Source organism: Pelophylax lessonae, assembly GCF_965119305.1.
Source record: "Pelophylax lessonae genome assembly, chromosome: 3".
Taxonomy (NCBI): domain Eukaryota; kingdom Metazoa; phylum Chordata; class Amphibia; order Anura; family Ranidae; genus Pelophylax; species Pelophylax lessonae.
This window is the reverse complement of record NC_138770.1, coordinates 637606983-637630248: the sequence shown is the minus strand read 5'-3', so window position 1 is coordinate 637630248 and position 23266 is coordinate 637606983. Positions and strand designations below refer to the sequence as shown.

The following is a 23266-nucleotide window of genomic DNA, read 5'->3' as shown; positions in this document are numbered from 1 at the left end:
ATAGGAAAACTGTGCAGCTTTGTAAAATGTTCATAACTTTTAGGACTGTAGGCCATTTAGGTCCCCCAGGAGCTTGCCTGAGAAACTCTCACTTGGCGATCACCACATCTTGCCTCATTTCTAGAACATGAAAACCGTTGGATGTCCTAGCAACAAGGTATGCCGTGGGAAGTGCTAACATTGAGTTCTTTACCAGGCTGTTGGGGGAGCTCAGAGGGCCTTTAGGTAGATCATTTTACAAAGCTGCCCACTTGACTGCATCGGACATTTACTGGAACAGATTCATTTAGCCTTAACAACTTACCAAAAAGAGAGGCAATGATTACAATTCATCATATCTACATCTGACAGGCTTCAGGCTACATAGACAACCAGGCCCATCATGCAGTTTAAGTGGAATATAACTGTTTTAGTACGAAGTGTGATAACTGAAGTTATTATTCTCCACTTTAATCACAATTTGGGCCTGATAGGTTAAATTGTTTGCAAGTCACATTCAGAAAATACTACATAGGGGAAAGGAAGTTGTGGGAAAATAAACGAGTGAATAAAAAACGTGGCACAGAAATGTTGACCATTAGGCCCCTTTCACACAGGCGGACCGTTCAGATCCACCTGTCATTCTTTTTGGCGGATCTGAACGGTCACCCCATGCATCTCTATGGGGCATCGGAAGTCAGCGGAGACATGCGTCAAACCCTATTTTCCATCCGTCCAGCGGATCGGATGAGAACGGACCAACGGTCCGTTCCCATCCGATTCCCCCATAGAGATGCATGGGGACCTGACAGCTGTGTCTCCGCACAGAGAACAGCTGTCATCCTCCTGCTCAGCGGATAAACGGAGTCCGTCTGACGGACGGAGTGTGTGAGCCCTTAAGGTTCCAACTTACTGAGACTGGTAACAAGCACAGCTAAGGGGATCTGAGGAGGGAGTGCTTTTTTATTTATTTTATTTTATTATTATATACTGTAAAACTACTGAACTGGGTTAGATTTATTAAAACTGGTTCACACAGAATCTGGTGTAGCTCTGCAGATCAACAAATAAGCTTCTAGGTGTTCTTGCCAAAGCTTTATTGAACAATCTGAATTAAAAGCGGATTGGTTACTATGTACAGCTGCACCAGATTCCGTGGGCACCAGTTTTAGTGAATCTCCCCCTTTTGTGTATTTGCAGATGTTTCCGTAAGACATCAAAAGCAAGATTTGAATCTCCTGAATATAGGTTATATATACATTCTGTAGAAAATGGGCAAATTCCTATTTTATCAAAAGGATTTATTACAGATATTCATGCAAATCCTTGATTTTCCTAAATCAGTTAGCACTGGGCATAATTTGAGCTGATGGAGAGTTGAAAATAGATGGGTGGTAAAAAATATATTTCTCTTACGTCCTCCGACAGTCGCCGCCTCTTCATATTCGTCACATATGGGGTATTAGACTTTGCTCCGAAGGAGTAGCTAGGCAACAGAATATGTTAACATTAAAGCTTTTAACATATCCCACCCTCAAGGGGTGGTCCCCTCAGTCAATACCCTCCTACTTCCTGCAACCATATCTCAGTTTTTAATGTCTAGCTTGTCAGGAGTGGCTGGCTCTCTCTGTGCTGGGGCTTTCTGCCCCAGACTCTTTCTTCTTTTTAAAATTTTGTTTGAGTTTTCTCTCTACCTTTACTTAGCTGTTCTTTTTGTCAGCATTAGTTAGTTCTTCTGATGAAGAGGATCATGCGGACTGGGTCTCGGGCTGATCCCCCTGGTCGCAGGTCGTGGGTCAATGGCTTCCCAGTCTGCCATCGAGCGTTCAGCCAGGTAACGCTCCTGGCACAGTGAACGACCCATCCCTGTTCGGTGCAGGGATGATTGGTGAGGTGGCTACCTCACTGGACGCTGTGCGGTTTCTTAACCCCCATTTTGTGCGTCTTGAATGCGACTCTCCCTGCCTCATGTGCAGCGGCTTGTTCGCCTGTGCGGGTCCCCCACGCCATGTGAGGTAAGTGTATTTATGTGGGGACCTGTCTGTCTGGGGGGGGTGTCAGTCTGGGACTGTGTAACCTGCCTCTATTCACACTGCTTGTCTCCCTATCTCTCGGCTGCATGCTGTGGGCTGCAAGGGGGGGGGGGGAGCTGTGTGACACTGTGTGTGTCAGCCTGGTCAGTGTGAGAAGCTGTGTGCTGTGGGGCATGTTTTTTTGGCATGTTTGGGCATATACAGCGATCGCTGCGGCGATCTGACATGTATTCTGATACTGGAATGTAATGTGTGTTTTACTGCACTGTGGAGCGGCGGTTTCGGCGCCAAATGGCGCCATTTTGCCTACACTCGCTCCGGCCGCATGTTTTACATGCATGGCGGCCATTTTCTTGTAGCCTCCATAGGCTTACATAGAGCGCCCTGGCAGCATCACTTCCTCTTTCCAGGAACACCGATCGAGGCAGCAGCAGCGGCGAGGGTCTCCTCAGGTTTTATCCTTCTGTTCTTGCTATCCATTGCCTGGGTTCAGTTTGCATATTCCCTGTGGGGGTCTTATTGTGCTTGAGTGTGGTGCGGTGGGCCGCGCTTGCTTAAAAGGGGCAGTTAACCCTTTGTTGTCTGGCATTACAGGGGCAATGGATTCTCAGGAGGGCAAATTTCCTACAGCCTTGGTGGAAAGCCAGGGGACCGCTGTTTCCCCCCCAGGGGGGGATTTAGCCACTATTGTGGCTGGCCTTGCTGCTCAGGTGCAGGTGCTGGTGGCTGCTCAATCTACTAAAAGGCCCAGAGTTGCTCTTTCCTCTGATTCTGAGGGTGAAGGTGATGGGGCTGTTATGGCGGGGGCCTCCTTATCGAGGTCCCGCTCCTCTCTTGATCTAGTGGGGTCCGAGGTGGAGGCTGAAGTTGAGGGGGTTGATAATTCTCCCCCTGGCTCGCCTGAAGAGCTTGCAATCATGGATGAGTTGATTGCTTCCATAAAGCAAACGCTGCGTTTGCAGGATGAAGTGTGTCCCCCCGCCGCCTTGGCGGCTTATGGGACGCAGAGAAAACGCAGGACGCCGCAGGTTTTTCCCTGCAATGATGATTTTCAGCGCGCTGTTAAGGAACAATGGCGCAATCTGTGCAAACCTTTTGCGGTACCAAGTAGATTCAAGCTGCGTTATCCTTTTTCGCCTTCCACTGATGAAAGGTGGTGTGTGCCTCCCCCAGTGGATCACGCAATTGCGGTTTTAAACAAAGCCACTGCGATTCCTGCAGAGGATTCCCCTGTGTTCCGTGATGCCACGGATAGGAGACTGGAGTCTCTTGCCCGTCATACTTATTCTGTTACGGGTTCTATGCTTAAGGCTCTGTTTGCTTCTCTCATGGCGGCCCAGGCGATCGCAAGTTGGACGCAGATGCTTAGGCGCGTCCTAGTGGCCGATTCGGCCTCGCCGGCGACCCTGGATATGGTGGATCAAATCCGCCAGGGTGTCATGTATCTGTGTGATGCGGACCTGGACCTGGTTCCGTTGGCTGCACGTGTGCACAGCGTGGCGGTGTTGTCTCGCCGCCTGGTTTGGTTAAAATGTTGGTCGGTGGACCAGTCTTCACGTAAGACCTTAGCCAATCTACCTTATGATGGGTCTCGCCTTTTTGGGGAGTCCCTGGATGTGTTGATTAAGGGGATCACCGGGGGTAAGAGCACTCTCTTGCCCCATTTCCCCAAGGCTAAGGGAGCTTCTGGGAAGAAGCATGCTAATTTTCGGCCCCCTCAGGGGTCCTTTCGTGCCTTTCGGCCGCACTACAAGGGCAAGCCGTTCAAAGGTCAGGGCTCTCAGAAGAAGCCCTGGTCTGGTAAACAGAAGTCCGGCCAATCTGGATCTGCAGCCCATAACAGTTCGGCCTGAAGGGGCGCCCTCACCCAGTTTTGGGGTGGGGGGACGCTTGCTCGGTTTTCTTCAGCCCTGGTTGGCCCGTGTGCGGGACAGATGGGTTCAGGAAATCGTTCGATCTGGTTACAAGATCGAGTTTCTCTCTCGGCCGGAGAGCAGATTTTTTCCCTCAAATCTTCAACTGTCTGCAGAGCGTTTGCGGGACCTGCACCTGGCGGTGCGGGACCTGAGGGCTCAGGGAGTGGTGGTTCCGGTGCCTCATCGGGACAGATTTCGGGGGTTTTATTCCAATCTGTTCACCGTGCCCAGAAAGGAGGGCAAGGTTCGTCCAATTCTGGACTTGAAGGCTCTGAACCGCTCTGTGCGGGTTCGCAAGTTCCGCATGGAATCCCTGCGGTCGGTGGTGGCTGCCCTGGTTCCGGGGGAATTCATGGCCTCCATCGATTTGAAGGATGCGTATCTTCACATCCCCATTTTCGAGGGTCACCAGAGGTTCCTTCGATTTGCCATTGCGGAGGATCACTACCAGTTCGTGGCGTTGCCTTTTGGTCTCGCCTCGGCTCCGCGGGTCTTCACCAAGGTGCTTGCACCGGTTCTGGCCTTATTGAGGGCCCAGGGCGTTTCTGTCCTGGGGTATCTGGACGACGTTCTGGTTCGGTCTGCGACCAGCCAGGGTCTGGAGAAGGACCTGTCTGTCACGATGCAAACTCTCCAGGAGTTTGGTTGGACGATAAATTTTCCAAAGTCGACACTGAGTCCGTCGGTTCGTCTTCCCTACCTGGGAATGATTCTGGACTCGGTGCAGGCGAAGGTCTTCCTGCCGGAAGACAAACTCAGAACTCTCCAGGAGGAAGTCGGGTCCCTCAGGGACGTTCCACACTCGTCTCTGCGGACGTGCATGAGATGTCTGGGATTGATGGTCTCGGCCTTCGAAGCGATTCCCTTCGCCCAGTTTCACACGCGGGGTCTCCAAGCGGAGATCCTGTCCAGGTGGGACGGGCGACCTCAATCTCTGGATCTTCAAATCTCGTTGAGTCATCGCACCAGAGGAAACCTTCTGTGGTGGCTCCAGTCCCCGTTGGTGTCCGGGGGCAAGTCGTTTCGTCCTGTCTCGTGGACGGTGATCACCACGGATGCCAGCCTGTCGGGCTGGGGTGGTGTTCTGGGCGTTCTGTCCGCCCAGGGGACTTGGTCGGAGGGGGAGTCTTCCCTTCCGATCAACATTCTGGAATTGCGTGCGATAAGTCTCTGTCTTCATCGCTGGACGGACCGGCTGCAGGGCTGCCCGGTTCGGGTGCAGACGGACAATGCCACGGCGGTGGCCTACATCAACCACCAAGGGGGCACCAGGAGTGCCCGAGCGGCTCGAGAAGTGGCCGACATTCTGTCTTGGGCCGAGACTCATGTCCCGGCGATAACGGCGGTTCACATTCCGGGGGTGGAGAACTGGCAGGCGGACTATCTGAGTCGCCAGACCCTGGATCAGGGGGAATGGTCTCTCCACCCGGCTGTCTTCCAGATGTTGTGCGCGAAGTGGGGTCTTCCAGATGTGGACCTGTTCGCGTCTCGTCTCAACAACAAGGTGAGAAGGTTCGTGGCAAGGACGCGCGACCCTCGGGCAGACGCGTCGGACGCGTTAGTGGCCCCGTGGCATCAGTACAGGCTGATGTACGCGTTTCCACCGATTCAGTTGCTGTCCAGGTTCCTTCACAGGTTACACTCGGAACGCAGCACGGTGATTCTTGTGGCACCGGACTGGCCTCGCCGGTCCTGGTACGCAGACCTCGTGAATCTGGCGGTCGACGCCCCGTGGCGTCTGCCTCTTCGAGACGATCTACTGTCTCAAGGACCGATTTACCATCCTGCTTTACAGTCGCTGGCTTTGACGGCCTGGCTGTTGAGACCGAGGTCCTGAAGGAGAAGGGTCTCTCTCCAGAGGTCGTTCATACCTTGATCAACGCGAGGAAGTCTTCCTCGGGGAAGGTTTATTACCGTACTTGGAAGGCCTATTTTGCCTGGTGTGAGTCCAGGGGGTTTTCACCCCGCACGTACTCGGTTTCCCGTGTGCTGTCTTTCCTTCAGACGGGTGTTGATCAGCGTTTGGCGCTGGCTACGATAAAGGGTCAGGTGTCTGCGCTGGCCGTTCTGTTTCAACGTCCCGTGGCTTCCAACTCCTTGGTTGGCACTTTTGTTCAGGGTGTGCGGCATCTGGTTCCCCCTAGGAGGGATCCTCTGCCCCCTTGGGACTTGAATCTCGTTCTATCTGTGTTACAACGTGCTCCTTTTGAACAGATCAGGGAGATCTCGTTGTCTATGTTGTCCAAAAAGGTCGCCTTTTTGGTGGCGATCACTTCGGCTCGCAGAGTGTCGGAGCTGGCGGCTTTGTCCTGCAAGTCTCCGTACCTGGTTATTCATTTGGATAAGGTGGTCTTGCGACCTAATCCTTTTTTTTTTTTCCGAAACGAGTTTCGGAATTCCATCTTAATGAGGATATTGTCTTGCCTTCGCTGTGTGCGAAGCCTAAACATCCAAAGGAGGTGAGATTGCATTCTCTGGATGTTGTTCGGGCGATAAGGGTTTACCTTAAATCGACTGAGTCTTTTCGAAAGACGGACTCCTTGTTTGTTCTTCCAGAGGGTCCTCGGAAGGGCATGGCGGCTTCGGCCTCTACCATCGCCAAATGGATCAGGCAGACCATTGAACAGGCCTATGCTTTGCAGGGGAAGGTTCCTCCTGTACCTGTGAAGGCGCACTCTACTAGATCTTTGAGTACGTCTTGGGCCTGTCGTCATGGGGCTTCTGTAGCCCAGGTGTGTAAGGCGGCGACTTGGTCGACCGTGCACACTTTCACAAAATTCTACAAAGTAGATGTTCAGGCATCGGCGGATGCTTCCTTTGGCCGCAAGGTTCTTAGTGCGGCTGTTCCCTAGGGTCCCTTGTTGGGGACTCCTGGCTGTTGGGATAAGTTTTGTATCCCCTGGTTTTTTGTCTTTTCCTGGGTTGTTGCTCCTGTTGAGCACTTGTTTTTTACTGTTGCCCAGCTGGTTTCCTTCCTTTGGTAAGGTTCCTTTCTTTGATGCGGAGACTGCGTTGCCTTTTCGGCGCGGATGCGTTTCCCACCCCTCATGTTTGCACTGCTTTGGGACGTCCCCATATGTGACGAATATGAAGAGGCGGCGACTGTCGGAGGACGTAAGAGAAAACGGAATTTTTGTAAAATCTTACCTGTAAAATTCCTTTCTCTGAGTCCTCCGACAGTCGCCGCCCCCGCCCTTCTTTTGGGGTTTGGTTGTATACTCTACTGCTATTCCACTAAAACTGAGATATGGTTGCAGGAAGTAGGAGGGTATTGACTGAGGGGACCACCCCTTGAGGGTGGGATATGTTAAAAGCTTTAATGTTAACATATTCTGTTGCCTAGCTACTCCTTCGGAGCAAAGTCTAATACCCCATATGTGACGAATATGAAGAGGCGGCGACTGTCGGAGGACTCAGAGAAAGGAATTTTACAGGTAAGATTTTACAAAAATTCCGTTTTTTTTTACCTTGTGCTGATTTTATGGTCCAGTTATTGTTTTATTACATAATGGCTGTTCTTAATTTTTTTTCTTAGGATATAAAGAATTTGGCTTCTTCACAACCAGTTGTTCGCGAGGTAGGTAACTTGCACCACTTTACCAAGCAAACTTTTAATTCCTATTTAACCACTTAAGCCCCGGAAGATTTTACCCCCTTCCTGACCAGGGCCTATTTTGCGATTCGGTACTGCGTAACTTTTAACGGACAATTGTGCGGTCGTGCGACGCTGTACCCAAATGAATTTGACGTCCTTTTTTTCCCACAAACAGAGCTTTCTTTTGGTGGTGTTTGATCACCTGTGCGATTTTTTGATCATGCGCTATAAACAAAAAAAGAGCGCCAATTTTGCAAAAATAACTATTTTTCAAATTTTTTTATATGAAATTCCCCCAAAAAAAATAAAAATCAAAATTTTTTAACATTTTAGGCCAATTTGTTTTCTGCTACATATGTTTGGTAAAAAAAACTTGCAAAAAGCGTATTTTGATTGGTTTGCGCAAAAGTTATTGCGTTTACTAACTAAGGGAAAGATTTTTGTCATTTTTATTGTTTTTTTTTTTTAACGAGTAATGGCGGCGATCTGCAATTTTTTTTTTTTGCGGTACTGCGACATTGCGGCGGACAGATCGGACCCTTGACTGACATTTTTGACACTTTTGGGGGTACAAATGACATTACTACAGTAATCAATGCTATACATATGCACTGTTACTGTAAAAATGACACTGGGAGGGAAGGGGTTAACTTTATTGGAGAGGGAGGGGTTAAGTGTGTCCCTAGGGGCGTGTTTCTTACTGTGATTGGATGTGGCTTTGTGTGTAACAGCACAGATCAACGGTCCTACATAGCAGGACCGAGTGATCTGTGCTTTTACACAGGGGAGAGTGACAGGCAGCTTTGTTTACATTAGCCACCTGCCTTTCTCCCCCTCCACCCGACGTTCGCGAGTGACCGGCGGACATCGGGTCCGCCGGTCACATGCGCCGGCTCCTTCTGGTACGAGCGGGGGCGGGAGCGCGCCTCCGGCGGCGCGCGCTTGTCCCCTATTCGCTCCCAGGCTAGTGACGTACTGGTACGTCACTTTGCCTGGGAGGGGCTGACCGCCGCCGTATATAGTCGGGCGGCGGTCAGCAAGTGGTTAAAGGGATTCTGACGCTTCATAAAGAAGCCAATCTGGATAAGAGAAGTAATAAAGTTTACTCCTCCTGCTATTCTTATTACTGAGCTCTGCTGTCTTTCTGAGTTTCTGAGATAACCTTTCTAAACCGCCATCCAGGTTTGCATTTCCGGTCCCCTGATGATCTTCCTCGGCCTCTTTGCAGCCAGTTTCTGTGTACATGCACTACAGTGCTGACTGCATGGCATTTAACTGGACACTGGTTTCTTAATGCAGACTGCAGATTACCATGTCTGCATAATCTGTGTTAGGGCAGCTCCTTGTAATAGATATAGATATATATCTATCTATATCAGAAACCTGTGTGACAGGGCAACCACACTTTTTGAAGTGACATTAACAAGTTTATTTTATTGATTGGGTTTACATACTATACTTTATAGCAGATTCTCTAACGGAATACCTTTTTTTTTTTTTTTTTTTTTTTTTTTTTTTTTTTTTTTTTTTCCAAGTTTAGCTGCACAGTTTATGTACATAACAGTGACCACCTTGCTGCTCTTCTATACCTGTGTGTAAAAAAAAAAAAAAAAATTACTTCTCTTTTTTTCTTTAGGCTGACAGCGTTCCTAAACTGGAAGAGCAATTGGAGAAATTGAAAGCCAGTAACCTTCATTATGGACAAACCTTAATGAAGCTGCTTAATGCATTATTTGAAGTAGAGGTAATGCAGCCTGTTCACATTGTTGTTGGGGTCCCATAAATTCTTTTTTTTTTATCATGCATCTTGTACTTGTTTTCAGTCCGTGTATAATAAGGCCCCTTTCACACTGCTCTGGTGCAATTTCCCTGCAATACAGGTGCAGCGTAGTGTACCCTCAGTTTTCGTTTTGGGTAACCCGCATCTTCCCCTAGACTTCTATTAGATCGGGCATTTTCTGAAAGCGCACCATTGATGCAGCATGCAGGACTTTTAGTGCACTTTCAGAAAATGCACCAAAAATACACGATCTAATAGAAGTCTATAGGAAAGCGCCAGTAACCATGAAAACCACGGTTTACACCCATTTTGCAGGAAAGATGCGCTTTCTTGGAACTTTGGCAGTCTCCCTGGGCTAAAATTAAAGCTGAGACATCACAGCCATATTTTATAGAGTGACTAGAAGTGGATCCTTCACTGAGTTCTCACAACTTCTATGTGTTTGGCATAGTGTGTTCCTGTGGCCCATCTAAATCTTACAATCTGCTAACGTAAATGCTGAGTTATTTTAAGATTTAGCAAACCTTTTGTTTATTTTCCAGTAGAATAAAAATTGGAACCTGATTTATTGTTATAGAGAAGTTCTTCAATGAGGCCCAAAGTTTAACAAACAACTGTAAAATCTACCCATAAATTGCAGGAATCCAGGCTTTATTCTGTGAGCAGTAAGGCACCTTTCACACATCCTGATTGGCTCCAGCTGTCTGTTTTTCAGCCGAACCCTCCATCCTCCTTTATGGGCAGTCACATGTAACAGACTTGTGCCGTTTACATCCGGCTACCTTTGAGTCTGATCCGGCAAAAATGAAAATGATTTGCTCCCCTCTGACTATATCAGTCCATTTACATCTGACCGCCTGTAGAGCAGAGTGGGCTGTGTCCATGTCCACGCTGCATAAACAGAGCAGACACAGACCTGACTATATCATTCCATTTACATCTGACCGCCTGTAGAGCAGAGTGGGCTGTGTCCATGTCCATGCTGCATAAACAGAGCAGACACAGACCTGTCATCTGGCCGCTCAGCTCCGCAGGGGAATCAGAGGACTGATCCCCTGTTGAGCGAAACTGGATCCGGCCTGTGTTAAAAGGGCTTAAAAGACATTTGTCACTTGTTTGAGGGATTAATGCTAGAAATCTGTGCAGGCAGAGCTGCTGATGGGGGAGCTGTGCCTGAATTTCAGCACCAAGAGCCTTTGGCAAAGATCATGTGACAATGCACTTTTTGGTAGGGCAAAAACGCTTTTGCGGTGTAAACCCGTTGCCTTCCATCACACTTAGATCACCATATTTACTGTGCAGATCAGTGGTAGAATCTTTTTAATGTAAAGATGCTTTTTTTGGCAAGGACTGGGAAACTAGTCCAAATTGCATGTGACAATGTGGATGAAACCATACGGTTCTAGAGAGAGAATAATTAGTCATTAGGAGGTGAGATTTACACAAGAGTTCACCTTCCAGCAGGACAATCTTAAACATACAACCAGTGCTTCACTAGAGTGGTTTAAATGTAAAAAGCCTGTACATTTTTAAATGACCAAGTAAAAAAACCTTCACCTTGACCCTAAGATCTTTGTCAACAGTCTTTAGCCGGCCATAGACAGTTCAGATCTCTGCTGGTTTAGCACGGACCGGCCGAGATTCGAACCATGTATTATGGGCAGGCTGATTATACCCAAGTTGGTCGATTTAATCAACTTGGGGTCTCCGGCAGGGACGACTCTCCCTGCCCTTCATCTGTGTTGATAGACGAATTGAGCGATTTTCTTTCCTGCAACCCATGGCCACTCTATCCTAAAAAAGACTTGCTGCATTTGCATCCAGAGGGAGTTCTACCAAAAAATACCTTCAGGGGAGCATACATGTTCAACTATCCTTTTAGCAATTTTTAATATTGGGACTTTTTTCACCAAATAATAATGCAGTACAAAATAAATATTGTTAAAAACAATTTATTTTATTCATTAATAGTTTGATAAGATAATCCTTTCCTACAATTATAAAAAATCACAATGTTATAGCCCCTCTAGCTCATCTCAGTCCCTTCCAGTCTCCATGTTGCTTATTTTGCAGACGCATTGGTCTATATTTATAGTTAAAGTTCATTGTCTTGTTGCTGGAAGGGTCCATGTTGGAGAGTAGAAAAAAAATTTGGTGTATACCAAAAGAACTGCGCAAATGGGTAAGAAACGCTTATAAAGCGAAAACCACCGTGGTTTCAGAAAACAAATTGTGAAATTATATAAATGTGAAAATTAAATATATGAGTGAAATTGCTTCCACACTGTGAGCTGCAAACAAACAACGTGAATAACGCGACAAGTGAAATATTGATAGAAAATATTGCGCTTAACAAATGAAACTCTTAGATCATATGTAATGACAAATGTGCAAATATGCAAATAAAGTCTTTGGTGCTCAAAATATCAAAAGAGTTGAATATATAACCGCAGCAATTGATAGAAGCACAAGCTTGATGGGAGTGAGATTCCAAAGCCTTCACCTCCACACTTTCACCCAGTGCTCTTAATAGGTACTTCTTACCAGAAATACAGGACCCCTTGATTATAGGGGGATACACAGGCATAATGATCCACATATGTTCCGACCATCCGCATCACACTCCCTCAATGAGAGTGTGTAATCAGACCAGAAGATGGATCCAGATTCAGGACATACATAGAAGGAAGCAACAAAGAGGCTCTCATGGTGCAGTAAGTCAAATCAAAAGGAACATTTTATTGCCTTACGTTGCACTTACTACAATCCATATGAAAACATGCCTTGTACATCAAACAAATTCACAGTTGTAAAGGTATAGGGGACGCCGCTCCACACTTGCGTTCCACCAACCGGAAGTTTACGGTCTCACGTTCCCGACGCACGTTTCGTCAGTCCGTGCTGACATCAGGGGACCGGTTGGTGGAACGCAGGCGTGGAGCGGTGTCCCCTATACCTTTGCAACCGTGAATTTGGTGGTATTTGATAACCACTGTTTTTTTATTTTATTATTTTTGTTTTTGTTTTGTGCTAAAAAAATAATAATAAAAATAATAATAATAAAAATAATAATAAAAAAATAAAAAAAATAAAAAAAAAAAAAATATATATATATATATATATATATATATATATATAATTACAGTATCTCACAAAACTGAGTACACCCATGACATTTTTGTACATATTTTATTATACCTTTTAATGTGACAACACTAAAGAAATGACACTTTGCTACGATGTAAAGTAGTGAGTGTACAGCTGCCCCCTCAAAATAACAACACAACCATTAGTGTCTAACCTGCTGGCAACAAAAGTGAGTACACCCCTAAGTGAAAATGTTTAAATTGGGTCCAATTAGCCATTTTCCATCGCCAGTGTCAAGTGACTCATTAGTGTTATAAGATCTCAGGTGTGAATGGGGATCAGGTGTGGTAAATTTGGTGTTATCACTCTCTCTCTCTCATGCTGGTCACTGGAAGTTCAACATGGCATCCCATGGCAAAGAACTCTCTGAGGGTCTAAAAAAAGAATTGTTGCTCTACATAAAGATGGATTAGGCTATAAGAAGATTGCCAAGACCCTGAAACTGAACTGAAACACAGTGGCCAAGACCATACAGCGGTTTAACAGGACAGATTCCACTCAGAACAGGCCTCGCCATGGTCGACTAAAGAAGTTAAGTGCATGTGCTCAGCGTCATTTACAGAGGTTGTCTTTGGGAAATAGATGTATGAGTGCTGCCAGCATTGCTGCAGAGGTTGAAGGGGTGGGGGATCAGCCTGTCAGTGCTCAGACCGTACGCCGCACGCTGCATCAAATTGGTCTGCATGGCTGTCGTCCCAGAAGAAAGCCTCTTCTAAAGATGATGCACAAGAAAGCCCACAGTTTGCTGAAGACAAGCAGACTAAGGACATGAATTACTGGAACCATGTCCTGTGGTCTGATGAGACCAAGATAAACTTATTTGGTTCAGGTAGTGTCAAGCGTGTGTCGCGGCAACAAGGTGAGGAGTGCAAAGACAAGTGTGTCTTGCCTTCAGTCAAGCATGGTAGTGGGAGTGTCATGGTCTGGGGCTGCATGAGTGCTGCCAGCACTGGGGAGCTACAGTTCATTGAGGGAACCATGAATGCCAACATGTACTGTGTTATACTGAAGCAGGGCATGATCCCCTCCCTTCGGAGACTGGGCCGCAGGGCAGTATTCCAACATAACGATCCCAAACACATTTCCAAGATGACCACTGCCTTGCTAAAGAAGCTGAGAGTAAAGGTGGAGTGACCAGACATGTCTACAGACCTAAACCTTTTGAGCGTCTGTGAGGCATCCTCAAACTGAAGGTGGAGGAGCACAAAGTCTCCAACATCCACCAGTTCCGTGATGTCATCATGGTGGAGTGGAAGAGAACTCCAGTGGCAACCTGTGAAGCTCTGGGGAACTCCATGCCCAAGAGGGTTAGGGCAGTGCTTGAAAATAATGATGGCCACACAAAATATTGACACTTTGGGCACAATTTGGACTTGTTGACTTAGGGGTGTACTCACTTTTGTTGCCAGCAGTTTAGACATTAATGGCTGTGTGTTGAGTTATTTTGAGGGGACAGCAAATTTACACTGTTATACAAGCTGTACACTCACTACTTTACATTGTACCAAAGTGTAATTTCTTCAGTGTTGTCACATGAAAAGATTTACTAAAGTATTTACAAAAATGTGAGGGGTGTACTCTCACGTTTGTGAGATAATGTGTGTGTGTGTATATATATATATATATATATACAGGCCTCGACAAAACCCGGGCGCCAGGTCGCATTTGCGACTAGAATTAGCGACCTGGCGCCTGGGATGCCCTGCAGAAGGTTTCCTGTCATTTTTGCATGGACTTCCGCGCACGGAGTGCACGGACTTCCGGGCCGTCCGAAAATTGAGGCCCCGGCTTTTCGGCCTACTTGAGATGAGAGGCATCCAATGGGGAACTGGCGCCCTCTTGTGGTGGCTGGGAGTAATGACTGTTGTAATTACTGTTTCCACAGCCTGTTTGTTCACAATGCCATCTCCCTGTCCAGTTAGTTACCTTTGACAGGGAGTGTGGTTATTTATTATTAATTTAATTTATTTTTTAAATGTAAAAACTAAATAATATTTTCTTCTTTTTGACAGGGAGTGTGGTTATTTATTATTAATTTAATTTATTTTTTAAATGTAAAAACTAAATAATATTTTCTTCTTTTTTTTTTTTTTTAATTATTAAAAAAAAAAAAAAAATATATATATATATATATATATATATATATATTTTGTTCCAATTATTATTAAAAAAAAATAAGAATATAATAATAATAATAATAATAATAAAAAAAAAAATATATATATATATATAAAATCTTTTTTTTTTTTTTCCTCATCGCCATGCCCCAGCCGAAGGCCCCTTTCACACGGGCTGTCTGAACAGGTCCGCCTGTCAGTTTTTCAGGCAGACCTGATCAGGCCCTTCATTCTCCTCTATGGAGCAGTAATCTGCCGCCATCTGATCCTGTCCGCCAGAAGCAGACGGATGGTGGTTTTATTTTCTATCCATCCCGTGGATCGGATCAGATGGCATCGGATGGAAAGAGACCGTCTGTTTTCATCCAATTGCGCTATAGAGGAGAGTGGCGTTCTAGTCGTATTTATGTGTAAATTTAGTATCCGTTTTATTAAATAAAGCTTGGTTGTTAGTTTAAAAAAAAAAAAAAACTGGCTCCTAACTTTTTTAGCTGGCTCCTAGATTTCAGGAAAATTTGTCAAGCCCTGTGTATGTGTATATATATATATATATATATATATATGTGTATATACACACACGCACGCATACATATATCATACACACACACACATTTTTATATATATATATATATATATATATATATATATGCTTCTTTTACTTTCTGCTTTAAAACTTGTCCAAAAAATGTAAAAAATCACATATCACAACTGTCTTTGTGAATCAAAACCAGAAAACTGCCAGAGTCCAATATGACTGCTGTGGATTCCAGGGGGCAGATATGACATCAGCCAGAAGTCCCTCCCTACGTGTTTCGGCATCAATCTGCGTCATTTTCTGTGATGGAACTGGGGGAGGGGGGGCGGGGCATAACTTCGGCCCATAACCATCTGCAGAGGTGTTTGAATATGTTGCAGGGTTCCCTGTACTTTTATACCTGCAGCAGTTTTTATGTTCTTATTCTAGATACAGAGACTATTCTAGTCTCTTTAACCTTTCCCTTCTCTATTCATGACACTAAAGCTTTGATGCTTGCTATACTTTAAAGATGAATTCCAGTTATAGAAATGTTTACATAGTTACATTGATTCAGCTTGGACCAATGTAAGTATGTACCATACCTGTCCGATCCCCAGAGAATCTGAAAATCACTATAGTAGGTAACCCTACTACAGAAATCTCTACTAATGTTTGGGTTGGTGGGGTTTTGACTTTAAAATCTCCACCTCATCCAATCAAAGAACAATTTTCATTCATTGAAAAAATGGAAAGTGTTCTCTGAATGGCCATCTGTCTGGGCAGTCTCCAAAAAAGTTTTTTTTTTGTGTGGCGCTCCTTTTCAACTGGCATAGAATTGTATTATTCTCATATATAAGCTGATGTCAAAAGTCTCCCACTCTTCCTTACATCAGAGTGCACCCCCCCCTCAACTTGTGCTGTTCCTCAGAAGAAGCTGGAAGGCAGAAAGTGCAGGGTCAGGAGGAGAGCCAGAGGAGGGCTGGAGTCAGCTGCTAGAGTGTGCTAAATGCTGAGACTAGGAAGGTGGAGATGAGGGGGTGCTGCAAATGCATAGAAAGATGGGAGTTCTGTCGTCCTCTCTATTGCTGAGATGAGCATCTCCACGGCTACACGGAGAAGGGCAGGATCTGACAGAGGAGTTCTGTCCTCTCTGCTGCTGACACAAGGTGGAGGTAGATAAAAGGGGGGGGGGGCGTGTTGTGGAAATTAATAGGGCTTGGAGCATGAAAACCCGCTTCAGTGCGCTCAAGATTATTACGCACCAAGCTCCATTAATAGCTTGTACTGAAAAGTACAATTGTACCGCTCTTTTGCGGAACGGTTTACCAAGTGCTGGTAGCAAAGAAATTAACAGACACGCTTGCTGTAGTCAATCCGATGCTCTCTGGAGGGTCCCTCTGAGTAAACTGTCCTCTTCCAGGACACATCAGGTTTATTTAACAAAAGGGAGTTACAGGGAATGGCTTCAAAACCACCAATCACAGAACAAGTATACATTCAAAAAACACAATAGAAACTGGAGTACATGCCCATAGATGGACATGAGCGAACAAAGGGCTCAACTGCCACGAGGAGCACATGGCTTTTCATTGTTCTCATGTCACTCCATAAACACGAGTCCATTACTTGTTAGTGGGTCTTCATCAAACGTGATTCATATATAAACCATATTTGATAGTGACCATTCTATTTGTTCCAGTTGATGAGGTATTATATGCATAAGATAATAGCAGCAGCCCCGCAGTCACACCGATTGAATGTGACTAAAAGGAGCCATCTATTAATCTTGGTAAAATAAGAATTTCCATATCACAGACATATCTCAGCAGCTTAGGGCCCCGAACTGCAGACATAGATCTGTGCGATGGACTCTCTCTGCTACTAGTATTGTGCCATCTCATCTAATGGAAGATTTTCACCAACAAGTCTTTCCTGCAATGACAGTTAAAGCGACAATCACTGTGAACAGCGATTATCGGTAAAACTGACACTGGGAGACATTATGACTATTTAACTAAAGAAATGTCTATTAAAATTTCCACAACAGTGCGGCGCCACAGCTGCAGGAGAGGTGGACATGAGATGACTTTGGGGCAGATTTGGCCCTTGGACCTTATGTTTGATGACACATGATGTAGAGATTGCTGTACCTGGAATTTAGCTTTAACCACTTGGTTACTGTAGGCAAAGTGACATACTTGTGCGTTGCTGCCTACTTCCAGGTTTAGGACGCATGCGGTACACAGCAAGAGCCTGTTAAGTCCCAGCCAATGATTCACATTGGCCGATATGCGCTTTCCCCGATATATCGGAATCTGCCTTTTGATATTGCCAATATTTAGGAAAAATGCTTGTACTGGAGTGATGCCTGCAGCTAGAGGCATCACCCCGGTACCGGTGTCCATAGCCGACAGTCGGCTGTCTTGTAATGACAACCAATGCGGCTGAGAAGTCACTCGGCTGTCATTACAAGGAGCGGGAGGGGACGTCCCCCCCCCTCCCGCCGCCTTCCACGGCTCGTCCGGGTCTCCCATCCTACCGGGAGACTCGGGCATCCTACCTCCACCGCCGCCACCCAAGAGAAGACCCGGGTCTCAGGAAGTGATGTCATGACATCACTTCCGGGTACTGGCGGCGCCAAATTAAAAAAACGTACAGCATTCAAAACAGCCAAACTTGGCGTTTTGAATGCTTTTAAGTGCAGAGGAGGGGTTTGGGGTCTTTTAGACATCCATATCCCTCCACCACAGTACCTGTAGACATTTAAAATAAAAATTTAATGTCTGAAAATATCGGCCGATACCGATATCCGATGACCAAAGTATCGGCATTATAAAAACGATATCGGTCGATCACTAGTCCTAACGACCATTGACATATTCAGTTGATAAGGAGGATGTAAGTCGCCTGCATAGCATCCTTGTTTGACCCTCCCCTGCCCCTCACATTAGCTGAATGATAGAGAAAAACTGAGGGAGAAGAGAAACATTGGCATACTAGTCAGTACCAGTTTACAAAAAGTATATTTGCTTTGAAATAATAAATTACCTCTAACATTGGGTGTCCTACCTGGACTTGTGGATGTTGCTGCATTATGTAAGACTATTAGAATAGTTTTTGCATTTTAGAATGGGGCACCTTGAGACTGTCCATAGCTTCTAAAGGGTGCCTTGGCTGAAAAAAGGTTGAGAAACACTGGTTAGGGATTGACAGATTATCGGCAAAGCCATTATATCAAGGGTCGATATGCACTTTTCTCGATTATATCGGAATTGGCCCGGAGGTTACTGATATTGCCGATATTTTGGGAAAGGGCTTGTACTGGAGTGATGCCTGCAGCTAGAGGCATCACCCCGGTACCGGTGTCCACAGCCGACGGTCGGCTGTCTTGTAATGATAACCGATGCAGCGGAGAAGCCGCCCGGCTGTCATTACAAGGAGCGGGAGGGGACGTCCCCCCCTCTGCCTTCACACGGGTCTCCTGTCCCACTGGGGAGACCCAGGCAACCAGCCTGCATGGCTGCCGAAGACCCAATCAAAGCCGCATTCGACTCTGATCGGGTCTCCATGCAAAAACCCCGAAGTGATGTCATGACATCACTTCCGGGTACTGTCTGGTGCAAGATTAAAAAACAATGACCGCATTCAAATCAGCCAAATTTGGCATTTTGAATACTTTCAAGTGCAGAGGAGGGAGTTGGGGTCTTTTAGACCCCGGATCCCTCCACAAAAGTACCTGTCAAAAGAAAAAAAAAATGTTTTTAAATGTACAAAAATATCGACCGATACCGCATTGGCCAAAGTATCGGTATCGGCAACGAAAAACCGATATCGATTGATCACTAGTATAGATCATGCAGTTTGTACAAGGCTTGCCATATGAGAAGCCATAGCGGTTCAGGCTGTAATATTGACTTTTCACATAAGGCCTCAGATCAGAACCGTTGTCCTCTTGACTTTTTCCCATTCCCTGAAAGTGAAAAGGGTCGCTCTGCTATAATACTCTGCATGGATGATAGTCCCTATCAAACCTGTTGCTAGCAGTCACAATGCAGAATGTGCTCCTTTCTATCTATACTGTCAGCCAACAGATATGTGTTCCCAGCCATTTGCAAGTCAAATGTGACCACTTTTAATGCTGGGGATTGAAATTCCATTTTCCCGTGGAGGGATAGCATTCTGCCAGATAAAGGTATTCATACTATCCGGCGGCAGGCACCCAGCTCTACTTCATATTCATTTTTCAAGAGCGCCTACAATTTGTGGGATATCATCAGACTTTTGGGGGCAATTTCTTGTTCCGAGCGATTTCATTCCTTCCCCATGGTTTTCTGGCAAAGATGATTGCAGCGCTGTATTTTGTATCTCAGGAAATCCACTTTAAGATTACTCGCTTGTGACAACATTACAGATAACATAGTATTTGAAGCCTGAGATAATTTAAAGGTTTAGTCCTTGGCAGGCTGTGTTTATAGGAATGTCTGTTTTCTTGTGCCTTAAGCATTTTAACTAACCTTTTCATGCATGCTTATCGCCAGCGGAAGTCCGTAATTGTGTTTTGGCGTATCTCATCACAGATTTATCAATTCCTGGGGTGTACATTAAGTGCATTTTGTTGTTTCATGTGCTTAAATGTGTGTACGTTATTTTATTTATTTTTTAAAGATTTCTTGTATACCTGTTTAAACATTAGTTTAAATTTGAACTCCAGGTTTACTTTCACTTTAGTTCATATAGCCTAACATGGGCCAAATTATTTCCTTTACTAATTGATGTACGCAATGTAAGCCCACTGTCTGCATTGTATAAACTGTATGTAGCATCAGCTACAGTGCCTTAAAAAAGTTTTCATAACCCTTGAAATTTTCCACATGTTGTCATGTTACAACCAAAAACATAAATGTGGTTTTTTTTTTTGGGATTTTATGTTTAACCACTTTACCCCAGGAGGATTTTCCTGCTTTACGTCCAGGCCACTTTTTGCAATTTGGCACTGCGCAACTTTAACTGCCAATTGCGCAGTCATGCAACCCTGTACCCAAACGAAATTTACGTCCTTTTTTTCCCACAAACAGAGCTTTCTTTTGGTGGTATTTGATCACCTCTGCGCTTTTCATTTTTTGCGATATTAATAAAAAAAGAGCAAAAATTTTGCAAAAAAATTGACATTTTCTACTTTGACAGTTAAAAAAATATCCAATATATTAAATTTTTGTCATATATTTAGGCCAAAATGTATTTAGCTACATGTCTTTGACAAAATAAATCCTCAATGAGCGTATTTTTAACCGCTTTAAGACTGGAAGATTTTACCCCACTGCGTTACTTTAACGGACAATTGCGTGGTCATGCGACGCTGTACCCAAATTAAATTAATTGATGTCCTTTTTTTCCCACAAATAGACCTTTCTTTTGGTGGTATTCGATCACCTGTGCGATTTTTAATTTTTGAAAAAAAGAGTAAAAATTTTGAAAAAAAAACAATATTTTTTACATTCTGATATATAACATTCCCCAAAAAAAATTTAAAACAACATTTTAGGCCAATTTTGTTTTCTGCTACATATTTTGGGTAAAAAAAATCATAATAAGCATATTTTGATTGGTTTGCGCAAAAGTGTTTACTAACTACGGGAAAGATTTGTCATTTTTATGGTTTATTTTTTTTTTTTTTTTTACTAGTAATGGCGGCGATCTGCGTTTTTTTTTTGCGTGACTGCGACATTGCGGCGGACAGATCAGACCCCTAACTGACATTTTTGACACTTTTGGGGTACCAGTGACATTACTACAGTAATCAGTGCTATAAATATGCACTGTTACTGTAATAATGACACTGGCAGGGAAGGGGTTAACTTTATTGGTGATCAAGGGGTTAAATGTATTCCTCATGCTTACTGACGTGTGTGGGGGGAGGGGATTGTGTGACACAGACACAGATCTCAGGTTCAGCTATGCTGAATCCTGTAATCTGTCCCTGTCTGTCACAGAGGAGATCCGCCTGCTTTGTTTACACAAGTGGGCGGATTTCCTCACTCGATCCCCAACGATTGGGGAAGAGCGGCGGTGATCACCGCCTCTCCTCACCTGGCCCGACTCCCGCTGTGTCTGGACGATAACGTGCCACTTTGCCACAGTACCAGCTCAGTGAGCGTTTGGCAAGTGGTTAATAGATCATCACAAAGTGGCAAATAATTGTGAAGTGGAAGGAAAATGATAAATGGTTTTCACATTTTTTTACAAATAAATATGTGAAAAGTGCGGCATGCATTCGTATTCACCCCCCTGAGTCAATACTTTGTAGAACTGCCTTTCGTTGCAATAACAGCTGCAAGTCTTTTTGGGGATGTCTCTACCAGCTTTGCACATCTAGAGAGTGACATTTTTGCCCATTCTTCCTTGCAAAATAGCTCAAGCTCTGTCAGATTGGATGGAGAGCGTCTGTAAACAGCAATTTTCAAGTCTTGCCACAGATTCTCAATTAGATTTAGGTCTGGACTTTGACTGGGCCATTCTAACACATGAATATGCTTTGATCTAAACCATTCCATTGTAGCTCTGGCTGTATGTTTAAATGGGTAAATGGTTTCATGGGTAAAGAGCTGTGGCTCTTTGCTGAGATTGGGGTCGCACCATGTCCCAGAAACACGGCGCCCCCCCCCCGGGGGCACGCAATCGCGACTTAACTGCGCGCCATCATGACGTTGTCCCAGAAGGAGAGCCACAACGCTCCTCCGTTATTTGATGACAGGCAGGCGGGAAGTGGTTAGGATTAGTTAGTGATACCACAAAATTTAACTTTAAAGCCGAATAGGCAAACACGAGTTAGTGTTACTAAACCCACAACAGTAAAATCAGTCTGTATATGCAGTAAAGTATGCTTGTTATACTCACTGTGGAAGCTAAGGGGTTAATCCTCTGCTTTGTTTAAAAATACTGTTTGACCCTGTCTTCACAGATCCTCCCCTTCTTCCAGAGTCCCCAAACCACGTCAGATAGTACAGAGGCTAGGGGACAAGCTGCACATGCTCAGTTTGGTGTATATTGCTAGAGAGTTTTTTTTCTGTTTTTTTTTTTTTTCTGGGGGGTACATGTGATCAGCACAGGGCCAATCGGCACTGTCCATACAGAGGGTCAGGGGTTCTGCAGCCTCTTAAAATAATCATGGGAGAATGAGAACGCCTTCTAAAAGCTTTGACCAGACACTGATAGAAGTCATAAGACTGATCTAACTGCTGATGAGAAAAGGTATTTAGCAGTTTATATTTAGTAAAACTATTGCATTTCCATGTACTGTGGGAGACCAGATATAGTGAATGCAGGATCCTGGGTTTAGTAACACTTTAAGACTAACTCTGCTTGCCACCTTGTAGACTTGTCTCTATTATTTACATCTGACATGTAAATTATAGGTTTGACAATTTTTTTATGCTTTAGGAAGATAACTTCCGGAGCTCAGGACACTGCTCACTGTGGTCAGGAACTGCTATGCCTGCCCCTCCCCTCCCCTCCTGCTGCCCATTCACAGAAGCTTTTGTATTATATGAACTCATTCAAAAAGTACAAAGGCTTCTATGAATGAGAGTAGAGTGGGGGGGGGGGGGGCATAGCTGCTGTGTGTTCTGCTCTCCTCTCACAGCTGAAAGTGTGCCCACCGGAAGTACAATAAACCTGTCACATATAAGTAATAGAGGTCCTGGAGGTGACATGCACCTAATTTACCTTCACTCAGTGTCTGTGCTTTTTGCAAAGTTGCTGGAATTCACCTTTTTGAAGTTAGGCAAACCATAGCAAAATTCATACCAAAATCATAGTTTATGTGGAAAAAGGTCTAGCATTTATATTGGTATAGCATTTATTTTAACGGGTTTCCTTTACAGTCCAGCTAATACTTTGTTTCTTTTGGATAGAATGGGGTAGGGATTAGTATCCTTGGTGTTTTTTTTTTTTTTTTTTTTACTTAACAGAGCTTCATTGCAACTCCTCAACCATAGACCCACAATGCAGGCTCAATTTAGTAACCAACATTACCACCAAACCCCAGCCAAAAATGACAAATAAGAACTAATGCCGCGAAAGACGGTATTGCTGTATATAGTGTTGACCAGCAGTACCAAATCTTCAATATTCCAGGTTCCAGATGTGTGTCCTTCCTCTGGGACCTTTAATGTAGCAGCGCTCG

At 44.8% G+C, this 23266-nt stretch overlaps 1 protein-coding gene across 1 annotated transcript in view; it reads left to right on the top strand.

Moving 5' to 3' along the window:
* The window catches only part of LRPPRC (leucine rich pentatricopeptide repeat containing), a 402453-nt gene that overhangs the window by 137649 nt on the left and 241538 nt on the right, over window positions 1–23266 (top strand). Inside the window, exons 19-20 of the mRNA XM_082250995.1 lie at window positions 7464–7505; window positions 9160–9267. Of these exons, the coding sequence (XP_082107121.1) occupies window positions 7464–7505; window positions 9160–9267 (150 nt within the window). The remainder of the gene's footprint in view (window positions 1–7463; window positions 7506–9159; window positions 9268–23266) is intronic.